General features: G+C 42.6%; 1 protein-coding gene across 1 annotated transcript in view; it reads right to left on the reverse strand.

Annotated features, from left to right (window-relative positions):
- TRPM1 (transient receptor potential cation channel subfamily M member 1) overlaps positions 1 to 24,978 on the reverse strand; it is a 95,455-nt gene extending 70,477 nt beyond the window's left edge. Inside the window, exons 1-13 of the mRNA XM_038747318.1 lie at positions 24,859 to 24,978; positions 23,446 to 23,544; positions 20,679 to 20,767; positions 17,377 to 17,522; positions 13,318 to 13,494; positions 12,664 to 12,785; positions 12,484 to 12,582; positions 10,278 to 10,357; positions 7,647 to 7,842; positions 6,377 to 6,590; positions 4,897 to 5,021; positions 4,361 to 4,532; positions 322 to 496 (exon numbers count right to left, since the gene is read on the reverse strand). Coding sequence (XP_038603246.1) covers positions 322 to 496; positions 4,361 to 4,532; positions 4,897 to 5,021; positions 6,377 to 6,590; positions 7,647 to 7,842; positions 10,278 to 10,357; positions 12,484 to 12,582; positions 12,664 to 12,785; positions 13,318 to 13,494; positions 17,377 to 17,522; positions 20,679 to 20,767; positions 23,446 to 23,544; positions 24,859 to 24,978 — 1,814 coding nt within the window. The remainder of the gene's footprint in view (positions 1 to 321; positions 497 to 4,360; positions 4,533 to 4,896; positions 5,022 to 6,376; positions 6,591 to 7,646; positions 7,843 to 10,277; positions 10,358 to 12,483; positions 12,583 to 12,663; positions 12,786 to 13,317; positions 13,495 to 17,376; positions 17,523 to 20,678; positions 20,768 to 23,445; positions 23,545 to 24,858) is intronic.
- Positions 24,979 to 25,470: the final 492 nt, after the last annotated feature.

The raw sequence follows: 25,470 nt of genomic DNA on the forward strand, positions 1-25,470 counted from the left end.
CCAGATATGCCCTTTGCTTGTCATGTGACCTTTTGGACAATAGTAATAATAATAATGATGGCATGTGTAAAGCGCTTACTATGTGCAAAGCACCGTTCAAAGCGCTGGGGAGGCTCCAAGGTGATCAGGTTGTCCCACGGGGGGCTCACAGTCTTAGTCCTCATTTTTCAGATGAGGGGAACTGAGGTCCAGAGAAGTTAAGTGACTCGCCCAAAGTCACACAGCTGACAATTGGCAAAGCCGGGGTTTCAACCCTTGACCTCTGATTCCAAAGCCCGTGTTCTAGCCACTGAGCCACGCTGCTTCTCCCGGTCACCTTACCCTCCTTCTTCAGAATATTTGTGAGCGAAAGACAAGATGTCGGAGGCCCGCCCGCTGCCATCACAAATCACCACCGGGACGGGCGGCTCTTCTCTGAGACACTCGAGGACGATAGAGATGACGTTGGGGCCTCCTTCCACGATGAGGCCAACCACTGGCACCCCCTGACCCAGACCTGCAATGGAGAAAAATGCACCATCAATCGATCAGTCGTATTTATTGAGCGCTTGCTGTGGGCAGAGCACTGTACTAAGCGCTTGGGAAGTCCAAGTTGGCAACATATAGAGACAGTCCCTACCCAACAGTGCGCTCACATCACCACCCAACGGTCATAGGCTGGCTACCTCTCTGGGCCTCATCTGTAAAATGGGGATAAAAGATCCGCTCTCCCTCATAGACCGTGAACCCCATGTGGGACAGGAGTGTGTTTAATTTGATAGTCTTGTAACTGCCCCAGCCCTTACCATAGTGCTAGTCACCCAGTAATTGCTTATTAAGGTTGATCATTGTGAATCGTGATAGAGAAGCAGCGTGGCTCGGTGGAAAGAGCCCGGGCTTTGGAGTCAGAGGTCATGGGTTCAAGTTCCGGCTCTGCCGTGTGTCTGCTGTGTGACCTTGGGCAAGTCACTTAACTTCTCGGAGCCTCAGTTACCTCATCTGTAAAATGGGGATGATGACTGTAAGCCCCACGTGGGACAACCTGATCACCTTGTATCCCCCCCCAGCGCTTAGAACAGTGCTTTGCACATAGTAAGCGCTTAACACATGCCATCATCATCATCACCTGTCTGTTTAATCCCAGTGATTTTTCTGTACACAATCAGGTGTAGGGGTGGATTTCTGATGAATGATGAGGAGCACCAGTTTGTGTTTTAAAGGAAGACCACTTTAACAAAATATATAAACAGAGATCTGGAGGTAATGGGCTTTTTGCAAGAAGCAGTACGGTCTAGTGGAAAAAGCACAGGGTTGGGGGTCAAAGGAACTGGGTTCCTTTGCCATATGCCTGCTCTGTGACCTCGGACAAGTCACTTAACTTCAGTGCCTCAGTTTCCTCAACTGTAAAATGGGAATTCAATATCTGTTCTCCCTCTTAGACTGTGGGCCTCCTGTGGGACAGGAACTATGTCTGACTTGATTAATTTTATCTACCCCAGTGCTTAGAACACGGCCTGGCACATAGTAAGCATTGAACAAATACCACTGAAAAAAATTCCGAGGCACCTTTAAATGTCATCATTAATTGCATTTACTGAGCATCTTCTGTGTGCAGAGCACTGTAGTAACTCTTTGAGAACATAGCACAGAAAAAGAAGGCACAGTCTCTATTCTCAAAGAGCTTGTAAAATTAGCAGAGCTTTTAAAAGACTTTTAAAAATTAATGTAAAAATGAACATGACCAAATACAGAAGGTTAAAAACATATAAGAATGGAGATAGAAAGTCTACGAAACAATCGTGAGAAATAAAAAAAAAAATCAGGTACAATGTGAGTCCCAAGAGGCTGAGAAGATGACATAGCTTAGGAGGTAGGGGGAGGGGGGTGTCATTTATGGAGTTCCGTAAAAGAGCTTGGCTTTTTAGGAGAGTTTTGAAGATGCGGAAGAAGGTGATTTGGTGGATTTAAGAGGGGGAGGAATTCCACACAGCGGAAAAGTTGTGAGCAATGGTGTCAGAGTCAGAAATATAGGAGGTACAGGTGAAAGGTTGGTTGGGAAGAGGTGAAGTGTGCGAGCAAGTGTGGAGCAGAAGACAGATGAGGAAGGGGGAGACAGGTGTGAGCTTTGGTTTCCTTCTGGGGGCATGTGCAGAAATCCGGTCTTCTGATCTTGGGCTGGAATGGAAATGGGAGAGGGTTGCTGATTGCCTGAGGAGCACATAATGTTATATTGTACTTTCCCAAGCACTTAGTAGAGTGCTCTGAACACAATAAGCGCTCAATAAATTTGATTGATTGATTTGATTGGATTATGGTTGAGCCTGGGCATCTCCATCCGATCGTCCTCGACCCAATTGGAGGGGTTGATTTACGGCCCGCAAATGAGTCACGCCCGCTGATGATTGGCTGAAAGTGGCGTTAGTCCTTCATGGAAGCTTGGAAACATCTTGGTCTTAGAGGTGACGATTGATCATCCCTTTGCTGTCCCTGCCCCATTTTAATTTCCAGGCATAGGATGACAAAGGGAAGCCCAGCAGTCACAAGGATCACTGGCGGTCTTGGCAGCACAATCACAGAACACTCCAGAAACAACAGTGACAGAAATCACAATCCTAAAGTCAAATTCTACATTTTGGAAAACCTAAAACTTTTCACATTAGGTCATTCTCATGATTCTTGACATAGCAGTTTAACAATAAGACTTCAGTTCTTGTTTCCACCTAATCCCCACTTTATTATTCCAAAATGCTCATCCAGGCTTGAAAAGCCATATTATAAAAAACACAGTTTTATTTAATTGGGGAAAAAAAGTTGAAGTTGAAACCTATATGAAACAATTTTGCTCGTCTTAATATTTCTTCATTGTTACTAACAGTGGTTAGTAGTAGTAGTTATTGAATATCCTGCATATGTTCTTAGATACAGAGGTTAGTCATCATAATCCGCATCAGTGGTATGTATTTATTGAGTCCTTACTGTGTGCAGAACACTATACTAAGTGCTTGGGTGAGTACAATAACACACAGTTGGTAATAATAATAATAATAATGTTGGTATTTGTTAAGCACTATGTGCCAAGCACTGTTCTAAGCACTGGGGGATACAAGGTAATCAAGGTTGTTCCACGTGGGCTCACAGTCTTAATCCCCATTTTACAGATGAGGGAACTGAGGCCCAGAGAAGGTAAGTGACCTGCCCAAAGTCACACAGCTGACAATTGGCGGAGCTGGGATTAGAACCCATGACCTCTGACTCCCAAGCTTGTGCTCGTTCCACTGAGCCATGCTGCTTCGCATAGACAGGTTTCCTGCCCACAAAAAGCTTAGAGTCTAGGGGGACAGCTCCCTGCTTTTGTGGAGCTACAAGACAGATATCAAAGGGAACACAGAGGGTAAAATATTAGCAAAGGATTTATAAATTAATAGGTACATATAGTTTTTCTAAAATTCAACCTTACAGGCTTATCATACATTCATATTAAAGCAGTCCCTTGAAATGAACTCATCTCTATTTTGTCAAGTTCCATTCTAAATAATTCACTTTTTAACCTCTCAAATGCATAAATGCTGAGGATTTGCAAGTGGATAAATCAAAAGAATGGAAGAGTAAAACAAAAATCACAAAGAATTGTTGTATCATGGTCATTCATTCATTCAGTCGTATTTATTGAGCGCTTGCTGTGTGCAGAGCACTGTGAGTCATCTATTTCAATTGCTTTCTGATGACATCTGTATTACCTAGACAAGCCAACTTGATGTACATGGGTGAAGTGTGATCTCATCAGGAAATGTCTCATTTTTGAATTGTGCTTTGCTTGCTTTACTCAAAGTATGCTATTTTGACATACAGAGTCCCTCAAGGATATAGTGAAAGCTATTTTTGATGTTTAGGGAGGGGGAGGGAGAGAGAGAGAAAGAGAAAGAGAGAGAAACATTAAGAGGTTTGGTGGTGAGGGTTGGAATGCTTCCATTTATTTTCCAAAGAAATAGTCATTGCCAAATGTCAACTTTGCTAATAACAAGCCCTTTTATGAACACACCTAATGGCATGAAAAACAGGAAAAAGCTCAAATATTTGCTGTTCTGGAGGTCCATTTCCAGGTCCAGTGTTAAGAAGTCTTCACAGGGCGGGATATTCTGATGATAATAAATCATATAGCAATGTGGGATTGTGATAGTTGATTTTTTTTCAATAGACTATAAGTTAATACCAAAACCCTCCAGTCTGAAAGCTCATCTCTACACTGTAAGCTCACTGTGGGCAGGGAATGCATTTAACACCTCTGTTGTATTCTTCCAGGCACTTAGTACAGTGCTCCGCACATGGTAATTGCTCAATAAATACCACTGATGATAATATTCGGGGTTACTTCTTTACTTACGGGTGTTGATCTTTTGAAGAGAGATGTGTTTTTCGAGCTGGCGTCTTAACTTTACCTCAGCTCCATATTTGCCAAGCGTTCCATTGTCTGCCAGGATGAAGTGCGTGTGAGAGTTGTTGAGCACGGAGAGTTTACTTAATGGGTTGGACATGATCTGATAAACTCTAGTCACCTAACACATCCAGTACAGAAAAATGAAAAAAATACAACAAAGCAGTAGGTTATGCCTAGAGATACTTGGAAATTAATTCTAAATACAGTTGATGTGAGTGGAATCAACGATTGCTTTTATCTGGAGAAGCGTAATCTTAAATTTGCAAGAGTGTTTGGAAAGATCATTTATAGGTATGCTAAAAGCAACTCCATTTTGTGTGTAGGTTGACTTGCCAGTGGTCTCATCCCTTTCATTGATTAGGTGGATTTTGTCACGTAATTTGCTATATTACAACTGAAAAGCAAACAGAGAAAATACTGTGTTCATTTGTAGCAGAATGACAACTCCTTTGAATTTCCAGTGCCCCATGGAGAAGACTTACATCTTTTCCTATGAGATCCTCCTTGTTCTCCACAATGCCCCACGGAGCAATGCCGATGGCACAAATCCGTCCTCTGGACTTGGAAGAGTGGTCTTTCAAGGCATCTCCTACATGACGAATGACACCTACAAGGGGCCACAGTTTGATTTTGCAAGTTACACATCTCTTGGCAGCACTGCTTACTCCTAGGTGATTCTTTGGTAAAATTCTTCTGAAATGTTTCTCTTCCACTGTTCAGAACTCTACTAGAAGTCCATCTTCTCCATGTGATAATCACTGATTAATCACGCTCCATCTCAGATTAGGTCAATCCAACGATTACCCTCAAAACGTTTGTTCATTCATTCATTCAGTCGTATTTATTGAGCGCTTACTGTGTGCAGAGCACTATACTAAGTGCTTGGGAAGTACAAGTTGGCAACATATAGAGATAGATGGTCCCTACCCAACATTGGGCTCAAAGTCTAGAAGGGGGAGACAGACAACAAACGAAACATGTGGACAGGTGTCAAGTCATCAGAATACCTCTCTTTAAAACACACACACACGCATACGCTCTCTCTCTCTCTCTTTAATTACCTTCCTTCCCAGGTTGGGGCAATCCAACAATTACCCGTAAAATGTTTGTTCACATACCTCTCTTTCTTTCACTCTCTCAAACACACACACACACACACACACACACACACAAACATATTGACATTCAATTTCACTTAGTGATTTCTCTGTTTCAGTACTATTCTTTGGCAGGGAATGTGTCTGTTTAATGTTATTTTGTTCTCCCCCAAGTGCTTAGTACAGTGCTGTGCACACAGTAAGTACTCAATAAATACCATTAAATGATTGAATGAACTTGCCCCCGCCATTTGTAATTCAGTTGTGCCTTTCTCTGTCTCCTCCATTAGACTGAAGCTCCTTTGGGGCAGGGATCATATCTTTTACTTCTATTGTTCTCTCCCAAGCAGTTAGTATGGTGTCTGCACACAATAGGTGTTCAATAAATATTAAAACTTGATTTTTGAATAATGAACAGAAATTCACACTTGGATGATGGTGATTTGGAAAATAAAATTTCCACCATTCCAAACTGTTTTACTTTTTAGAACAATCTAGAGACACCTATATGAACCCAAATTCTATGGATCATGGTTGTAAACGACTAATCAATGACTCAGATCCATTAAAAAAAAACCTGACCATGCCAGAAAATCCTTAGTTGAGGAAAACCTTGATCAACTCCTGGAAAACACCTTACTCCAAACTGATTAAACAAATCCTTTTCCCCTAAGATTGAAATACGAACCCAGACGGTTTATCTTTGAGAATCTATCATCATTATCCGGCACATCATGAGAATGAATGATGGTTTTTAGTCTTTTACGAATTTATAGAATACACTTTGGAATCCTTAATATGCACCACCTTTGGGAGAGAATATCAATATCGATGGATCAGATAGGAAAGGACACCTATTGCTTACCAGTACTAACTCCTCCAGTGAAAATCCAGGCTCCTGTTGTCATGGCAGCCTTGATTAGCCCTTTTCCAAAGATCTGCTTCAATTTAGGCTGCATCTCAAAGTTCTGGAGTCCTCCATGCACTGAGATTAAAAGCTTGGGAAGTTCCAGTTGCCAATCTTTCACCATAAGGTGAAGCATCGAGTCTGGTTTGGTGTCATAGGATACCCGGATATACTGCAAAATATTTCATAGCCCTTTCTCAGTTTGGGAGTCTTTATTCTGCTTACTGGCCGAACAGCACGCAATCAGATTAAACGTGTCTGAACAAGGAATGGTTTTCATGGCTCTTAAACCCCACAGTTCAAGGTGATTGAGTTGCACATTAGTGGCTAAGCAACTAACTGAAAACTCAGAGGCTGTGAATGCTAATATCTAATATGTAGGCAAGACACTACTTTCTTATACCTATATAAAATAAGGATGATGGGGAGGCAAATAGCCAGAAAATCTGGATGCCAGGAAAACATGAGCCCACTTAACTCAGGGTGGGAAAGTGGAATGTGTTGCGGAAGCAGCATGGCTCAGTGGAAAGAGCACAGGCTTTGGAGTCAGAGGTCAGGGGTTCAAATCCCGGCTCCGCCAATTTCAGCTGGGTGACTTTGGGGAAGTCACTTAACTTCTCTGGGCTTCAGTACCATCCGTAAAATGGGGATTTAGACTGTAAGCCCCCCCCCCCCCCCCCACTGCCCCGGGACAACCTGATCACCTTGTAACCTCCCCAGTGCTTAGAACAGTGCTTTGCACATAGTAAGCACTTAATAAATGCCATCATTATTATTAGTCTAAATGCTTATTGTTATACTGTACTCTCCCAAGCTATCAGTACAGTGCCCTGCACGCAGTAAGCGCTCAATAAATGACTGACTGAATCAATGAATTCCTCATGGATTTCAGCTTGGTATTCAGTGATTTCATAGCTACTGTTACTGCTGATAGATAAAATGGAGCACCCTCATTGCCGAAACTAGATTCAGGTTAGGATGCAGGAAAGTGGAGTGAGGATTTGTGGACACACGAGTGACTTCAGCCCACGTTTGGAAGAGAACTCTCTTTCCCAGGGAACACCATGCATTAGACTGAGTGACTTATGGGATCCAAATCACAGAGGTAAAGAAATGGTTTACAAATTTATCACTCATGTCCAACAAAATATCAAAAAGACCAAAGGCAAAGCCTCCCTCCAGTGCAGTGTGAATGGGTTGGCATAGACTCGCCGCCTCCCGCCCTCACCATGGCTTTATTTGAGTGTCCACCTCCTTGGAATTCGAGGATCCCATAGGAATCAGTTGGAGAAGTCTGGGTGTGTTTGCTGACGGTCCATTTTTCCGGCTGGATCTCCAATTGCTTATTTTCCTCTCCATTTTTGCTGAAAGTTGCACTTGGCAGGGGAGGAATGTGCTGCGTTATGAGCTGGCCACAGCAACATCTAGAAGCAAAGTTACAGCAGTCACCACCTCTCTGGGACATCAAGTTTATAGATATCTTCCTATCTACCAGTAAGAACCAGCTCCCTAAAATACAGAATAGCTATGAAATAGTCTCGCCCTTCCCTCTAGGTGACTTTTCAGAAGTTATGTTGAGAAACAGCGTGGCCTAATGCATGGGTCTGGATTCTGATCGTGGCTCCATCACTTGTGACGTGGAGCAAGTCACAACTTCTTGGTGCCTCAGTTCTCTCATCCGTAAAATGGGATTTGGGCAGGGAATCTATGTGTTTATTGTTCTATTGTACTCTCCCAAATGCTTAGTATAGTACTTTGCCCGCAGTCAGTACCCAATAAATATGATTTAATGAATGAATGAATGACAGGGACTGTGTCCAACCTGATTAACTTGTAACTATCCCAATGCTCAGTACTAACTACCATTAAAAAAAGTTAAAAATTTCCTGGAAATAAGCTATAAGTGTTAGTAGTTACACTTTGCAGTCAAATTTCACAGGCAAAATCATGGTATCTGGGGATTCAGATCCTTTAATTTAAATAGATCTACCCATTTTGAATTTATATCCTTACATTATGGAGTAGCTATATTTTTTCTGATCCTTGACTGCGCAGCAGGTCATTCAGAGCTGTGGTTTACAGCATTCTTCAAAGATTTCTGAAGTGAAATCTTCAGTTTTTTACTTAGCATTCAACACAAATTCCCCCTCTAGACTGTAAGATCTCTGTGGGCAGAGCATGTGTCTACCAACTCTATTGTATTATATTCTCCCAAGTACAGTGTTCTGCACACAGTAAATGCTCGATAAACCTGATTGACTGATTGAATTGATTTCCAGGTGAACTCAGGAAGAAATCTGCCTTATTACAGCCTTTATTAATGTTCATAGGAACATTTATTTATTTTTTGCATTAGCTATTTAATAATAATAATAATAATAATAATAAAAATAATACTTGTTAAGCACTTAGCCTGTGGGCCCCGTGTGGACCAGGGACTGTGTTCTATCTGTGTATACTGTATCTATCCCAGTGCTTAGTACAGTTCTCAGCACAGAGTAAGCACTTAATACCATTATTCTTACTTGTGAAATTTAATTATTTTAATAAGTTCTCAGTTTATTCATACCAGAAATATCTAAAGTCATGAAATATTTATTTTCAGTATTAGTCTTAAAGACCTCCATGTCGTATCTATGGACAGGGAACATTTCTTCCAACTCTGTTGTACTGTACACTCTCAAGTGTTTAGTCCAGTGCCCTGCATACAGTAAGCACTCAATAAATAATAATAATAATAATAATAATAATAATAATAATAATAATAATAATAATAATGGCATTTGTTAAGTACTTACTATGTGCGAAGCACTGTTCTAAGCACTGGGGTGGATACAAGGTGATCAAGTTGTCCCACATGGGGCTCACAGTCTTAATCCTCATTTTACAGATGAGGTAACTGAGGCACAGAGAAGTGAAGTCACTTGCCCAAAGTCACACAACTGACATGCGGCGGAGTCAGGATTAGAACCCATGATCTTTGACTCCCAAGCTCGGGCTCTTTTAACTGAGTCACGCTGCTTCTATTCATATTCAATAAATATGATTGATTGACTGATTCTATATAGGTCCTAGTCCAAATGTAGCAGGCAGATGGAAAATTCTGATGGTTAGGGATGAAGATATCTTCTCCAGCTAATAGTAATAGTATTAGTATTTATTGAGCACCTTGAGTGCAACTCATGGTATTAAGTACTTGGGAAGAACAAAACAAAGGAGTAGCATATTCTCTGAACATGAGGAGTTTATATTCTACTGGGAGAGAGAGAGAATAAGGATACTTACAAGTAGAGTAGTAAAGATAAATAATTGCATGTACAACTGAAAAAAGGTATACACCAAGTGCTGAGAATGGTTTTAAAGTTCATAATTGCTGGAGATGGCTAATGGGTTTATTCGTCTCAGGGTGCAGGGAATTAAACAGAAAAGGTTTGTTGGAGGAGGTGAGATTTCAGCGGGGCTTTGAATGTGGGGGAGAACAGTGTCCTGTCAGATTTGGAGGGAGGAAGATCCAAGCTGAGGGAATCGTGTGAGCGAGGGGACGGAGGTGGGACAGTCGAGAGCGAGATGCAGTTAGCAGGTTAGCTGGGAGGAGTGAAGAGGGAGAATTGGGAGACAGCAGGTGAAGAGAGCATAAAGGGAAGGTGAAATTGGAGAGGGCTGAGGCTGAATGTGAAGAATTCTTGTTTCATGTGGCAATGGCAACTGGTCTGGTTTGATTATTTTATTAATTAATTATTAATTATTAATCATATTATTATGATTATAACCTTGGTGGAAAAGGTTAAATCCCTGTCTGGCTGTGAAGATTTGTACAGAGGTGCTCTCTCTGACATCCTAATTCCTGCTACAAAATTACCTGTTTGTGTCTTTGCTGTTGACAATTACATGGATGCATTCCCGTTTGAAAAAGGTCTTCTCTATCCAAAGCTTCTGACCCTAAAAGAGTAAAATGTGGAAATCAGACAAGCACTTCTGTCCAAGGAACCATTTTTTAAATGATATTTGTTAAGCGCTTTCTGTGTGCCAGGCCTTCTACTAAGCACTGGGGTAGGTACAAGCTCATCAGGTGAGGAACAGTCCATGTCCCACATGGGACACATAATCTTAATCCCCGTTTTACAGATGAGGTAGCTGAGGCACCAAAAAGTTAAGTGACTTGTCCAAGGTCACGCAGCAAACAAGTGGCAGAGCCAAGATTAGAATCCAGGTACTCCGACTCCCAAGCCTGTGCTCTCTCATTCATTCATTCAATCATATTTATCATCATCATCATCAATCATATTTATTGAGCACTTACTGTGTGCAGAGCACTGTACTAAGCGCTTGGGAAGTACAAGTTGGCAACATATAGAGACGGTCCCTACCCAAGAGTGGGCTCACAGTCTAGAAGGGGGAGACAGAGAACAAAACATGTTAACAAAATAAAATAAATAGAATAAATATGTTCAAATAAAATAGAGTAATAAATACGCACAAACATATATACATATATACAGGTGCTGTGGGGAGGGGAAGGAGGAAAGGCGGGGCAGGATGAGGAGGGGATGATGCTAGGCCATGATGCTTCCCTATGAGTCCCAGCAGGTGTTAGCTGTTGGGGCTTATAATTAAGTAGGTAATACAGCATCAGAATCAGATTGCATGAACGTACGATGCACAACTTGCAAAGTGCTTTAAAATCATTTTTAATAGTCTTCCCACCCACCTGATTAAGAGTAAGCGTGGGTGAACTATGATAGTCCTTGAATAAAATCACTCAATTGATCAATCAATGGTATTTATTGATTGCTTATTGTCTTCAGAACACTGTACTAAGTGCATGGGAAAGTACGATACAATAGAGTTGGTAGACGGGATCTCTGCCCATGAGGTCCTTACAGTCTGCAGAGGGAACAGAGAGTAATCAATCAATCATATTTATTGAGCGCTTACTGTGTGCAGAGCACTGTACTAAGCACTTGGGAAGTGCAAAGTTGGCAACATATAGAGACAGAGAGTAAGGGAACAAAAAACTTGCTGAAGATATACGCCTATTTAGATAAAACTGGGGACCTTTCCTCCTCTCTCTCCCATTCTCCCCAAACTTAATATCACAAAACCTGAAACAAATGGAATAACATTAAATTCATGTCAGTGTGGCTTAGGGGATAGAGCCATATGTTTGCTGTGTGACCTTGCGCAAGTCACTTCACTTCTCTGGGCTTCAGTTACCTCATCTGTAAAATGGGGTTAAGAGTGTGAGCCCCACGTGGGACAGGGATTGTATCCAAGCTGATTAACTTGTACCTACCCCAGTGTTTAGAACAGTGCTTGGCACATAGTAAGCGCTTAACAAGTACTGTAATTATTACTATTATTATGTCTAGATAGGTTGGCATTCAATCAATCGTATTTATTGAGCACTTACTGTGTGCAGAGCACTTTATTAAATGCTTGCACTGTACTGCAGACATCTCTTCCACTCATTTTACAGACGAGAAAACCTATTCAAAGAGAGGTTAAGCATTTTGCCTAAATTTACAGTAGGGGTTTCCAGAAAAGTCAAGATTAACCTATTAATCTCCGGTTATTAGACTGTTGGTTTTCCCACTCAGAACATGCCTACTGAGGCCTTAATCCATGCTGGGATCTGATCTAATCAGGCTGAATACACAGCTCAGGTGGACTGCGTGATCTTCCGCTTTAGTTTGGCTGGAGAAACATGGTCTGGAACGTATGGCTTATCTGCTACCAACACATCTACAAAAGCTGAATCAAATTGTACACAGAGGCTCGAATCTGTACAACTAAAAACAATCTTCGCTCAACCCCTGAAGTAGTAGCACTCGGAATCCTAACAAACGACAGAAACGTGAAGCATTTTAATTTTCAATATTCCATCTCTGTCCTCTCCGGAGAACAATTCAATTAGTGAGCCCACTGATAGAGCCTGCAGAAGGCTGTAAAAAGGATGAGATAGTATTCATCTCCATAACTGGGTCCAGAGCCGGCCTTCTCAGCACTCTCATCCCATTGCCCAACGCATTATGAGTCAGTTTCCCAACCCAGCAGGAGCTGGTTACAATCACAAAGCCTATTGTATGAACTGTGTATTCACCACATTCTTTATCCTGCACATGAAGATCCGAGGCATCAGTGTGCTGGCTCTTGGAGCGGGTTTTCTTTTTTTGAGAAATATTAAATCAGCTCATTTTTAACCTTCTCAAAAGTCCTGCATGATCCAGCCCCAGAATCCGACCCACTTCTGGGACCTCCACTTTCAAAATAATAATGGAAAATATTTCTTCTAACTCAGAGCCCCCTGTGTTTTCCAGGAATTTTAAAGCGAGATAAAGTACACGCTCCCCTCCCAGGCATTTGCTATCTACATGCAAATCACGTCCCGGACCCTAGCGCCTTATTTTTTAGTGCTAATGAGAAGAAGGCAAAACAGGCATTTCAGAACAGCAGAATGAACATAAAGCATATTCAGACAGCCTTTGAAGTCTCTGCTGTTGCCTGTTTAATCTTCTTATCCCGAGCTTGATTATAATTCCAGGGGAAAGAGCTGAGTGGGAATGCTTACTGAAAAATATATGCACTGATTTAATCATTCTGAATTCTGTAACGTTCAGATAAAGGGAGAGAGTCACATGGGTCAGGAGATCTATTTGTGGCAAACATGATAATAGGTCCATCATCCTCTGGGATATTGGACACATGGTGAAAAGCCTGGTACCAGAACAAATCTGAAGAACTCAGTCATCTTCCAGAGCCTTGTGGGAATGTTTATCTTCAGAGATAAATACTGAATTGCTGTCCAGATCATTTAAACATGATAAAGTCATCTCTGATCTCTAAAGTAACTTGAAACTGCAAGCACTAAGCTTATGTTGATCATTGTCCTGCAAGGATACCAGGAGGGAATAAACCCTTTAACTCAAACAAGAAAGATGTTGGATGCTCAACACTGTAGTTTTCTAATGCTCCTTGATGCCAATAATCAAGTAGTGGAATAAAGAAAATTGTCTTTGGTGTTCCAGTATCTTCCAGTTCAAAAAATATCGATATTTCATCCTTGAACACTTGCTGGCCTGTTAATCAAGGAAGCTTAGTCGCTGAGCAAAAATTCAAGGCAGCCGAGGGGCTCTTTGCTTTGTCACACCTGTGTGACATGGAAAAAAGTGAACCCAATGGACATGAATTTCTACCAGTCAGGGAAGATGACCACGTTCGACAAGGAAATGTTTCCAATGCTTGAATTATTTTCCATTTCTTATGTTTAATAGTAAATACTCAAGGAAGATCCCTCATTCATTCAATCGTATTTATTGAGCGCTTACTGTGTGCAGAGCACTGTACTAAGCGCTTGGGAAGTACAAGTTGGCAATATATAGAGACAGTTCCTACCCAACAGCGGGCTCACAGTCTAGAAGGGGGAGATAGACAACAAAACAAAACATGCGGACAGGTGTCAAGTCATCAGAATAAATAGAAGTAAAGCTAGATGCACATCATTCACAAAATAAATAGAATAGTAAATATGTACAAGTGAAATAGAGTAATAAATCTATACAAACATATATAGAGAAGCAGCGTGGCTCAGTGGAAAAGAGCCCGGGCTTTGGAGTCAGAGGTCATGAGTTCAAATCCCAGCTCTGCCAATTGTCAGCAGTGTGACTCTGGGCAAGTCACTTAACTTCTCTGTGCCTCAGTTCCCTCATCTGTAAAATGGGGATGAAGACTGTGAGCTCCTGTGGGACAACTTGATCACCTTGTAACCTCCCCAGTGCTTAGAACAGTGCTTTGCACATAGTAAGCGCTTAATAAATGCCATTATTATTATTATATACAGGTGCTGTGGGGAGGGGAAGGAGGTAGGGCGGGGGTGATGGGGAGGGGGAGAGGAAAGAGGGGGCTCAGTCTGGGAGGAAAAAGGGGGCTCAGTCTGTAATACCTCAGTGTACTCAAGAGTACCCTGGGTGGATTTCTCTTTCATCCTCGCTGAAATGTCAAGGCCTTTGTCAAGGGCAAGTCACTTAACTTCTCTGAGCCTCAGTTACCTCATCAATAAAATGGGGTGTGAGCCCCACGTAGGACAACTTGATCACCTTGTATTCCCCCTCAGTGCTTAGAACAGTGCTCTGCACATAGTAAGCGCTTCACAAATGCCATTATTACTATTATTATTATTAATAATTCGAATAGAAAGTGGAAATGCAGCCAGAATAAACACTGACACTAACCCACCACCGTGTGCCTCTTGGTGGAATTGCAGCTCGGTTCACGGCAAAGAAAACCCTAGGCGATTATTATGTTATTTGTTAAACGCTTACATTGCGTCAAGCAATGTACTAAGCACTGGGGGTAGACGCAAGCTAATCGGGTCGGACACAATCCCTACCTCACACGGCTTCAGAGTCCGTGAGCCCGTTGTTGGGTAGGGACCGTCTCTATATGTTGCCAGCTTGTACTTCCCCAGCTCTTAGTCCAGTGCTCTGCACACAGTAAGCACTCAATAAATACGATTGAATGAATGAAAGTAGGTGGGAGAACAACCACTGAATCCCCATTTTACAGATGAGGAAACTGAGACATAGAGAAGTGACTTGCCCCAGGCCACAAAGCAGGGTAAGGGCAGAGCAGAATTAGAACCCAGGTCTCCTTCCGCGAGGCCATGAGTCACTTAACTTCTCTGCGTCTCAGTTAAATGTAAACTGTAAAATGGGGATTAAGATTGTGAGCCCCCCGTGGGACAACCTGATCGTCTTGTAACCTCCCCAGAGCTTAGAACAGTGCTTTGCACATAGTAAGCGCATAACAAATGCTATTATTATTATTATTATGAGTCACAAATTCTGTGTGTCTCAGTTATCTCATCTGTAAAATGGGGATTAGGACTGTGAGCCCCCCCCGTGGGACAACCTGATACCCTTGTAACCTCCCCAGTGCTAAGAACAGTGCTTTGCACATAGTAAATGCTTAATAGATACCATCATCTTCATTATTCACAAAATGAGAGCTACCATTCCTTCATACAGGCTGTTCCTATAATTCTGTTTGGTTTTGTTCCCGAAAGCTTTAGATTATGATGTTCGGGACTGATTAAAAAAAGAAACTGTTCCTTTCTCTGAATTAGCCTATTTAAAAAACAGTTCATTCTTAGAGTGGCCATTCAACCCGTTTTTTATTGGACTAGATAGTTTTCGGCTCATCCATCCCCCATCCAGTATGGATTCAGCACTGTCTGATATGTGTGTCTGATATTTTTAATGCCCAGCCTTCCTTCTGCTGCTCAGATATGACAACTATGTTTATGGGCACATGATAGAACTTGACTTGGGTGCAATCGTGGGAGTTGGGGGGTCCCCATGGAGAAAAACTGTTAGGCTCAAGCCCCTTAACATTCTTCTCCAGAACGGTGTGTGTGACATCACCACGTTTTGTGGCACGCCTGACCTAACACACATGATGTCGTATGCATCTTAAGGTCAGGTACTTCTGAGAGCAGACAGTGCTCACCCTATCCATACCTCTCTGGATACAGAAATGCTGAGGGAACTAAATCCTCAAGGATTTATAGAATAAAACATCTTTTGTATGAAAGAATTCAACCACCTGCAGCTAAACAGAACCACACTTCACTCCTCTAATGCCAACTGGCTCACTGTACCTCGATCTTGTCCATATCACGGCCCACCCCTTGTCCACATCCTCCCTCTGGCCTGGAACTCCCTCCCACCTTCCTATGTGACAAACCACCACTCTCTTCATCTTCAAAGTCTTATTAAAATCACATCTCCTCCAAGAAGCCTTCCCCACATAACCCCCAATTTCCCCTATTCCCTCTCCCTTCTGCATCACCTATGCACTTGGATCTGTTTCCTTTTAATAATAATAATAATAATAATAATAATAATAATAATAACAATAATGGTATTTGTTAAGCACTTACTATGTGCCAAGCACTGTTCTAAGAGCTGGGGGAGATACAAGGTAATCAGGTTGTCCCACATGGGGCTCAGTCTTAATCCCCATTTTTCCAGATGAGGTAACTGAAGCACAGAGAAGTTAAATGGCTTGCCCAAGGTCACACAGGAGACAAGTGACGAAGCCGGGATTAGAACCCACGTCCTCTGACTCCCAAGCCCATGCTCTTTCCACTAAGCCACACTGTTTCTCTTTTAAGCACTTCAGCTCACAGCACTTGTCCGTCTCCCCCCCTAGATCGCAAGCTTCTTACAGGCAGAAAATGTGTCAACCAGCTCTGCTGTAAAAACTCCTGGACAAACTCTCCAGGAGCCATCCTGAGAGGGGAGGAAACCAACAGAAGGGGACAATGTTTTATTTTCTTTGATTTAGATTAGCATTTCTACTAACATTAATACTATTTATTGAGCTCCTACTGTGTGCAGAGCACTGGGTAATAATAATAATAATAATAGCCCCCTCCTTCCTCTCCCCCTCCTCCCCCTCCCTCCCCCCCTCCATCCCCCGTGTTACTATTTATGTATATGTATATTTATTTATTTTCTTCGTACATATTTATTCTATTTATTTTCTTTTGTTAATATGTTTTGTTTTGTTCTCTGTCTCCCCCTTCTAGACTGTGAGCCCACTGTTGGGTAGGGACTGTCTCTATATGTTGCCAACTTGTACTTCCCAAGCGCTTAGTACAGTGCTCTGCACACAGTAGGCGCTCAATAAATATGATTGATTGATTGATTGATTGCTGTATTGTACTCTCCCAAGTGCTTAGTACAGTGCTCCACACACAGTAAGCACACAATAAATTTGCCTGAGGAGTTGGGTGCTTTTCAGTTGGGTTTCTGAAGATGCATTCAAGAATTCTGTAAAGAGATTCATGTGATTATGTCATAAGGGCCTGGGCATCTCAGTGAGCCCTCTTGGAGTAGAAACCAGAAATCAGCGGGACAATTTCACGTGCATGATGCATCTTGCAAGCAAGATCTGACCTCGTCGATAGTTCAGTTGGTCCTCGCCAGTGTTAATTTCGGACCTCATATTCCTGGGCTTGGCCTCGGTCTTGTTCAGTTCTAAATTTTGGTTCACACAGAACTCTTCTCTAAAGATATTGCTGAGGATAGATAAGCAGTGTGGCCTAGGGGATATAAAACATTGGCCTGGGAGCCTGAAGGACGTGGGTTCTAATCCTGGCTATGCTATGTGACCTTGGGCAAGTTACCTAATTTCTTCTAGACTCTGAGCCCGCTGTTGGATAAGAACCGTCTCTATATGTTACCAACTTGTACTTCCCAAGCGTTTAGTACAGTGCTCTGCACACAGTAAGCGCTCAATAAATATGATTGAATGAATGAATAATTTCTCTGGGTCTCAGTTACCTCAGCTGTAAGACTGTGAGCCCCTTGTGGGACAAGGACTGCGTCCAGCCTGATTACCTTGCATCTACCCTAGTGCTCAGAGCGGTGCCCGGGACAAATACCGTGTAAAAAGCACAGAGAACATGTCTGCTAATTTTGTTATATTTTACTCTCCCAAGTGCTTAGTACAGTGCTATGTATACAGTAAGCACTCAATAAATTTCATCTTTTGTAAGTTAAGCAAGTTCCTTCTCAAGACAAAGGGAGACAGTCAGATGAATGAAATCAGCATTTTCCTCTTGGCTGGCACAAATCAAGGCTAGGTGATTATTCCTCAGACTCTAATAGCAATCTATAATAATAATAATAATAATAATGGCATTTATTAAGCACTTATTATATGCAAAGCACTGTTCTAAGCACTGGGGAGGTTACAAGGTGATCAGGTTGTCCCACGGGGGGCTCACAGTCTTCATCCCCATTTTACAGATGAGGGAACTGAGGCTCAGAGAAGTGAAGTGACTTGCTCCATGTCACACAGCTGACAATTGGCAGAGCCGTCATTTGAACCCATGACCTCTGACTCCAAAGCCCGGCCTCTTTCCACTGAGCCACGCTGCTTCCCAATCCAATGCTATCCAATGCTGCAGCCCACAGGTGGCTCATTAACATTAACAATCAATCATATTTATTGAGTGCTTACTGTGTGCACAGCACTGTACTAAGCGCTTGGGAAGTACAAGTTGGCAACATATAAAGACAGTTCCTACCCAACAGTGGGCTCACAGTCTAAAAGAGGCAGAGTCACGAGTCTTCTGTCTAGCAAGTTCATATCTGCAGTAGCAGGAAAGGTTTGGGTCCTCCTCCAGTATGTGGATACAATCTCTGGGCAAACTGGACCTTTGTTTTTTAATGGTATTTGTTAAGTGCTTAGTATATGCCAGGCACTGTGCCAGACACTGGGGCAGAAACAAGTTAATAGGTTAGACATAGTCCATGTCAGCTATGTGACTTTGGGCAAGTCACTTAACTTCTCTGTGTCTCAGTTACCTTATCTGTAAAATGGGGATTAAAACTGTGAGCCCCCTACGTGGGACAACCTGATCACCTTGTAACCTCTCCAGTGCACATAGTAAGCACTTAATAAATGCCATTATTATTATTATGTCTCACACGGGGTTCACAGTCTCAATCCCCATTTTACAGAAGAGGTAACTTACTTCCAGGCCTGTGATCTATCGATTAGGCCATGCTGCTTCTCTAGGCCACAGTGCTTCTCTGCTTCAGGCAGGGAATGTGCCTGTTGATTGTTGTATTGTACTACCAGGTGCTTCGTACAGTGCTTTGCACCAAATAAGTGCTCAATAAATACAAATGAGTGAATGAATGAATGGTCCTAGTCTTGGGACAGCATCTTTGAAGGCTGCCTCAGAGGGTGACACCTGGAGCTTGCTGAAGGCGGATTATCAGACACTCCAGGAGTCACGGGATCTTTGAGCAAATAGCGAACTGAATCACTGCAGCAATGTAAATGCCAGAATAAAAGATTAAGGCAAGTCAGACAAACGGCTTAGTGTTTGCTTCACAAAGCATGTTCTGTATTTACCAGGGGTAACTTTTATGCCAGGGGAAAGCACAAGAAAAATGGATCCACGCAACAGCCAACATCTTTTGAATTTCACATAAAACTCCACGGGAACCCTGTAGACAGTAGCATGTTCCAGTTGGCTATTTAGCTTTTATTCCACAGAGAAGCGTGTGATCCAGCGGTTGGCTGAAAGGCTACACTGACAGGCGTAAGGATGAGGGCAGCGTGGTCCAGAGGACAGAGCACGGGCTTGGGAGTCAGAGGTCATGAGTTCAAATCCCGGCTCACCTGCTTGTCAGCTGTGTGACTTTGGGCAAGTCACTTAACTTCTCTGGGCCTCAGTTACCTCATCTGTAAAATGGGGATTAAGATTGTGAGCCCCACGTGGGACAACCTGATCACCTTGTATCCTCCCCAACGCTTGGAACAGTGCTCTGCACATAGTAAGTGCTTTACAAATGCCATTATAATTATTATTATTATTATTAGGGACAAGGAGAAGGGGAAAAAAGTCAAAGGGAAGGGGAAGGAAGAAGGGAAGAGGAAAAGGGGAAAGTTGCTGTGAGGAGAACAAGGGGAAATGGGTAGTAGAAGCCTCTGTATCTTTCCTCCCAAATCTCATCTCATCTGAATCCTGAAGCCCACTGTGAGATTAGAGTCTAATATTTACAGTTTAGGACAGTGTTTGGCATATAGTATGTGCTTAACACATATTAGGAGAACCAGCGTGGCCTAGTGAAAAGAACATAGTCCTGGAAGTTAGAGGGCCCGGATTCTAATCCTAGCTCTCCCACTTGTCCATCGTGTGACATTGGGCTGCTCATTCACTTCTCTGAGCCTCGGTTTCCTCATCTGCAAAATGGGGATTCCTTACCTATTCTTCCTCCTACTCAGACCGTGAATCACATTTGGGCTCTATCTTGTCTCTACCCCAGTGCATGGTATAGGGAAACAATGTGGCTCAGTGGAAAGAGCCCAGGCTTTGGAGTCAGAGGTCATGGGTTCAAATCCTACGTGAGATAGGGACTGACTGTCTGTGTCTACCCCAGGGCTTAGAGTCATGCATGGCCCCTAGTAGGTGCTTAACAAATACCATTAAAAAATTAATTCTTTCAATCAATTCAGTGGGACTGTATGATACTTACATAGTTTCCTCTTCTAGACTGTGAGCCCGTTGTTGGGTAGGAACCATCTCTGTATGTTGCCAACTTGTACTTCCCAAGTGCTTAGTACAGTGCTCTGCACACAGTAAGCGCTCAATAAATACGATTGAATGAATAAATGAATAAGGCGTGCGTAAAGCCCTACATATATTCATATTTAGAAACGATGAGGTTTTCCGGAGTACCTTTTACATACGCTGAAAGTTGTACTGTGTGTGCAACAGCTCATGAAATTGATGATGTCAGTTCCTGGCTGTAGCACAGCAGGAGTAAACTGGCAATTAAGAAAAATCACTAGGCTTCATCAAAATGTCCAAATAATTAATTATGCAGGTGGAGGCTTGGACACAGAGACACCATCTTGACTAAGCATTCAAAGGAACTGACTGAAGTTCATTCCCCCGAAGATACGGAGTACCTATAAAACCAACAACCCACAGAGAAGCAGCGTGGCTCAGTGGAAATAGCCCGGGCTTTGGAGTCAGAGGTCATGGGTTCAAATCCTGACACTGCCGGTTGTCGGCTGTGTGACTTTGGGCAAGTCACTTCACTTCTCTGGGCCTCAGTGACCTCATCTGTAAAATGGGGATGTAGACTGTGAGCCCCCCGTGGGACAACCTGATCACCTTGTAACCTCCCCAGTGCTTAGAACAGTGCTTTGCACACAGTAAGCACTTAATAAATGCCATTATTATTATTATTATTTCTGGGGAGGTCCCTCCAGTGGAGATGAGCCAGGAGAAAGAAAAGAAGAGCAGGTTAATGAAGAATTAACGTCATAGCCACTTCATGTTTGGCCCCACACATTTGAACTTTAACAACAGTCCATACAAACACAAAGGGTGACAGGTAAAAGAAGAGAAACAAGTCATCGAGCCATCAGTCATATTCATTGAGTGCTTTCTATGTGCACAGCACTGTAGTAAGCGCTTGGGAGAGAACAATAAAGCAGAATTGCTTTATTCCCTTCCCACAATTAGCTTACAGTCTAGAGGGAGAGACGGACACTAACATAAATAAATTGATTATGATTATGTACATAAGCATTGTGGGGCTGAGGGAGGGATGAATAAAGAGTCCAAATGCAAGGGTGATACAGAAGGGAGTGGGAAAAGAGGAAATGACAGCTTAGTCGGGGAAGGTATGTTTTTAGACTAGTACCCTGTTATTTTCCTTTGTTGGAATGCCATAGTTTTCATTTACAAAGTATTTTTACTTTGGTGGTGTCTCGGAGCACAATGTGAAGCCTCAAATGGGAGTTTCTCATCCGGAAGCAGCATGGCTCAGTGAAAAGAACACAGGCTTGGGAGTCAGAGGTCATGGGTTCAAATGCTGACTCCACCAATTGTCAGCTGTGTGACTTTGGGCAAGTCACTTAGCTTCTCTGTGCCTCAGTTACCTCATCTGGAAAATGGGGATTAAGACTATGAGCCCCACGTGGGACAACCTGATCACTTGTATTCTCCCCAGAGCTTAGAACAATGCCTTGCACATTGTAAGTGCTTAACAAATGTCATCATTATTATTCAGACTTGGAGGTTGACCTTTTTAGGGTCTCTTGAAAAACAAGGCGAAGGATAAACCTGGAAGTCATGAGATAGTTCTAGTTTTGAAAAGCCACCCAGTTGTGGTATCACCCCTTCCAGTTGTATCTCCAACCTGTGGGCAGCAGACTAGTCAGTCAGTCATATATATTTAGCACTTACTCATCATCATCATCATCAATCGTATTTATTGAGCGCTTCCTATGTGCAGAGCACTGTACTAAGCGCTTGGGAAGTACAAATTGGCAACATATAGAGACAGTCCCTACCCAACAGTGGGCTCACAGTCTAAAAGGGGGAGAAAGCACTGTACTAAGCACTTTGGGGAGTACACAAATAACAATAAGCAGATGCATTTCCTGCCCACAACGGTTTAGAGGGCAGATCAAGTGACAAATAGACAAGTGACAAATGCAATGGTGTTTTCCGAGTGCTTATGTGTGCAGACACCTCTCAGGGTTGCACCTGGAGGGTTTCCAGTACTCTACCAGTCTCGACTCTGGGTGGGAGAGACAAGCAGAGGCATAGCTATTCAATTCCTAGCTCGGCAGTGGCTAGCGAGTGGCAGGCGATCTGCTACTAGTCAAAACTCACCTGTGCTGGGCAGCAGCGGCACGGAGAGAGTCGAGGGCGGAGACTCATATTAACTGTGCGGAAGGAGGCAATGGTAAAACGATTCCGTATTTTTACCAAGAAAACTGTTATGGATCCACTACCGGAACCATTGCAGTTGGAGGTGGGGCGTTCTGGGAGAGATGTGAACGTGCCGTCACTATGGGTCGGATACAACTTGGCAGCATAAGACAAGATCATCATCAATCGTATTTATTGAGCGCTTACTATGTGCAGAGCACTGTGTGCAGAGACCGCACTGAGTACTTGGGATAATACAAGGGAGTTAGTAGATGTGATTCCCACCCTCAAAAAGTTGACAATCTAGCTTCCCAACTGTTAGAAATTTGGGAAGGTCTTGACTGGTGGAGTAAGGGCAGCCAGAGCAGTGAGCAACTAAAATCTGTTACTTTACAATAATGAACTGCAGCGCATTGCATTTTGGTTGTCCTTGTTTTATTTTAAGCATTGATTTTGCTTATCTTGTTATTTCTTCCTTAGGAGTCTGTCACCTGTTCTTCCCCATGACCCCTCCATCTCCTTTAGATTGTAAAGCCATTATTGTTCTTGTAACTTTCCCCAGAGCCTAGTATTATGCTTTGCCCAATGCAAACACTTAACAAATGTGTGAAATAATAATCACAAACCTGAAAGATGCCAGTTAACACAAAAGAGAGAAGAAATTACTTGAGCGAGATAGAAAGGTGAGGGAATAGTTTACTGCTAGAAGAATGCCTGTGAACTTTCCACTTTTGATAAATTTTGTGTGACTAATCTCAGAGCCTCATTCATTTACAAGAATTTCCATGGAGCCTATAATTGCATGGCTTTTGTAGAGCTCTTCAGCCGCTGAGTGGGTAGCAAAGGAAATGGCAATAGTTAAAGGTGTAATCTCCTATCTGGAGAAAGAAATCAATGTTACTGATCTGAAATCCAATAAAGGAAAGAGTATAGAAGCCCTTGATTTAAAATCACGTTTCCAATTAGAATCATTATAACTCCGTTATGTGATTGCCAAGTATAGGAAGCATGCTGGCAAACTGTCTATAGGGTCACCAGATAAGGGAGAGAAATGTATTCTGAATGAATAAAGTGATACTCTCTGGACAAGGTTCTCTGAAAAATCCATTTCCCATTAGTACACCAACGACATCATTTCAATATGGCTCTGATTATACCTCACAGTGTTATAGCAATATTACCGCAGGACACAAAAAGAAGAGGCAACTTCCATTATTCCATTTTTCAGGACCAGTGAGCTGCATGGGTGCTCCCTTTCCATATTTTTTAAATGGCATTTGTTAAATGTTTACTATGTGCCAGACGCCGTACTAAGCACTGGGTTAGATACAAACTAATCAGGTTGGACACAGTCCACAACCCACAAGGGGCTCACAGCCTTAATCTCCAGTTTCCAGATGAGGGGACTGAAGCCTGGAGAAGTGAAATGACTTACTCAAGGTCACACAGCAGACAAGTGGCAGAACCGGGATTAGAGCCCAAGTCCCCTGTCTCCCAGGCCCCACTAGCCTTTACTGTTAATCCAGGAGTTGTGAGAGAGGGCTGGGAATAGCAGCCATGCTTTCTTGAATAATTGTCTTTGGAAAGGATCCCAAACAAAGAAATTGTTCTTAGTTCATGAGCCCCATGTGGGCAAGGCCTGTATCTGATCTGACTTTCATTCATCCTTTTCATTCAGTTGTATTGACTGAGCACTGACTGTGCGCAGAGCACTGTACTAAGAATTTAGGAGAGTAAAAGACAATAATAAACAAACACATTCCCTGCCCACAATGAGTTTATGCCTACCCCAGTCAATCAATCATATTTATTGAGCGCTTACTGTGTGCGGTGCACTGTACTAAGTGCTTGGGAAGTACAAGTTGGCAACATATAGAGACAGTCCCTACCCAGCAGTTGGCTCCCAGTCTAAAAGTCCTTAGCGTGGTGCTTGGCATATAGTAGTGAGCTCTTAATGAAGAGCGTAAACATAATCATAATCCTTGTGAGGGGCAGACTTCCCCTCAGTGACCATGAAACAAGGAGCATAGAGAAAACATAGCCACTCTGTACCTCCTCTTCCTTCCCATTATATTATAATGGAAAGAGGAGGCACTCCAGCTGATCCAGGTAGCATTTCAGATGGAACTCAAAATGAAACAATCATTCCTCCTTCCCAGTCCTATCTTCGTGCTTAGGGTAATTCTACCATATCCTTCCAACAGGACCAGCTGCCAAAGAAAGTATTTTCAAAAACCTCCGGGAGGTTGTCCAAGTATGATGAGTTGATTTCCTGGCACTTTGGATCAATGAGAATGTCATCAAACATGCACAGATAAGTACCAACTGGGGACAGATGACACAACCCGTGCCAGTTTGGATGGCACAAGGTATGTTGATCGAGCTATTGCTTAAGGGCCACAATGATTCTCCCTCAACTCAAATGGTTGGGAAATTGACAAAGCAGCAAACTTCAGCGACCGTTGGACTTTGTCAATTAGGACACGGAATAGTTGCAAAAAGGAGAGTGGAAGAAAGCCACTTCCAGAAGAATTATCTAATGGTGGTGGGAAGTCAGAGAAATGGATCTTCTTGAATATTTATAGCTCAGTATTGTTCTTACCCTGGAGGCTAGGTCTTCAGCAGAAATATCTGAAAATCTCTTCATTTGAATAATAGAATTCCTAAACATGCTAGTAATTGGTGGAATAGGCAAGGAATTAGAGAAGGAGAAAAGAGAGTCAAAGGCTGGGTCGAGGTGAAAACAAGAGTCCAAGAGGAAAAAAAAAAATAAAACAAACACTTCCTTTGAAGAAGTCAG

Source organism: Tachyglossus aculeatus, chromosome 5 (genome assembly GCF_015852505.1).
Source record: "Tachyglossus aculeatus isolate mTacAcu1 chromosome 5, mTacAcu1.pri, whole genome shotgun sequence".
Classification (NCBI taxonomy): Eukaryota; Metazoa; Chordata; class Mammalia; order Monotremata; family Tachyglossidae; genus Tachyglossus; species Tachyglossus aculeatus.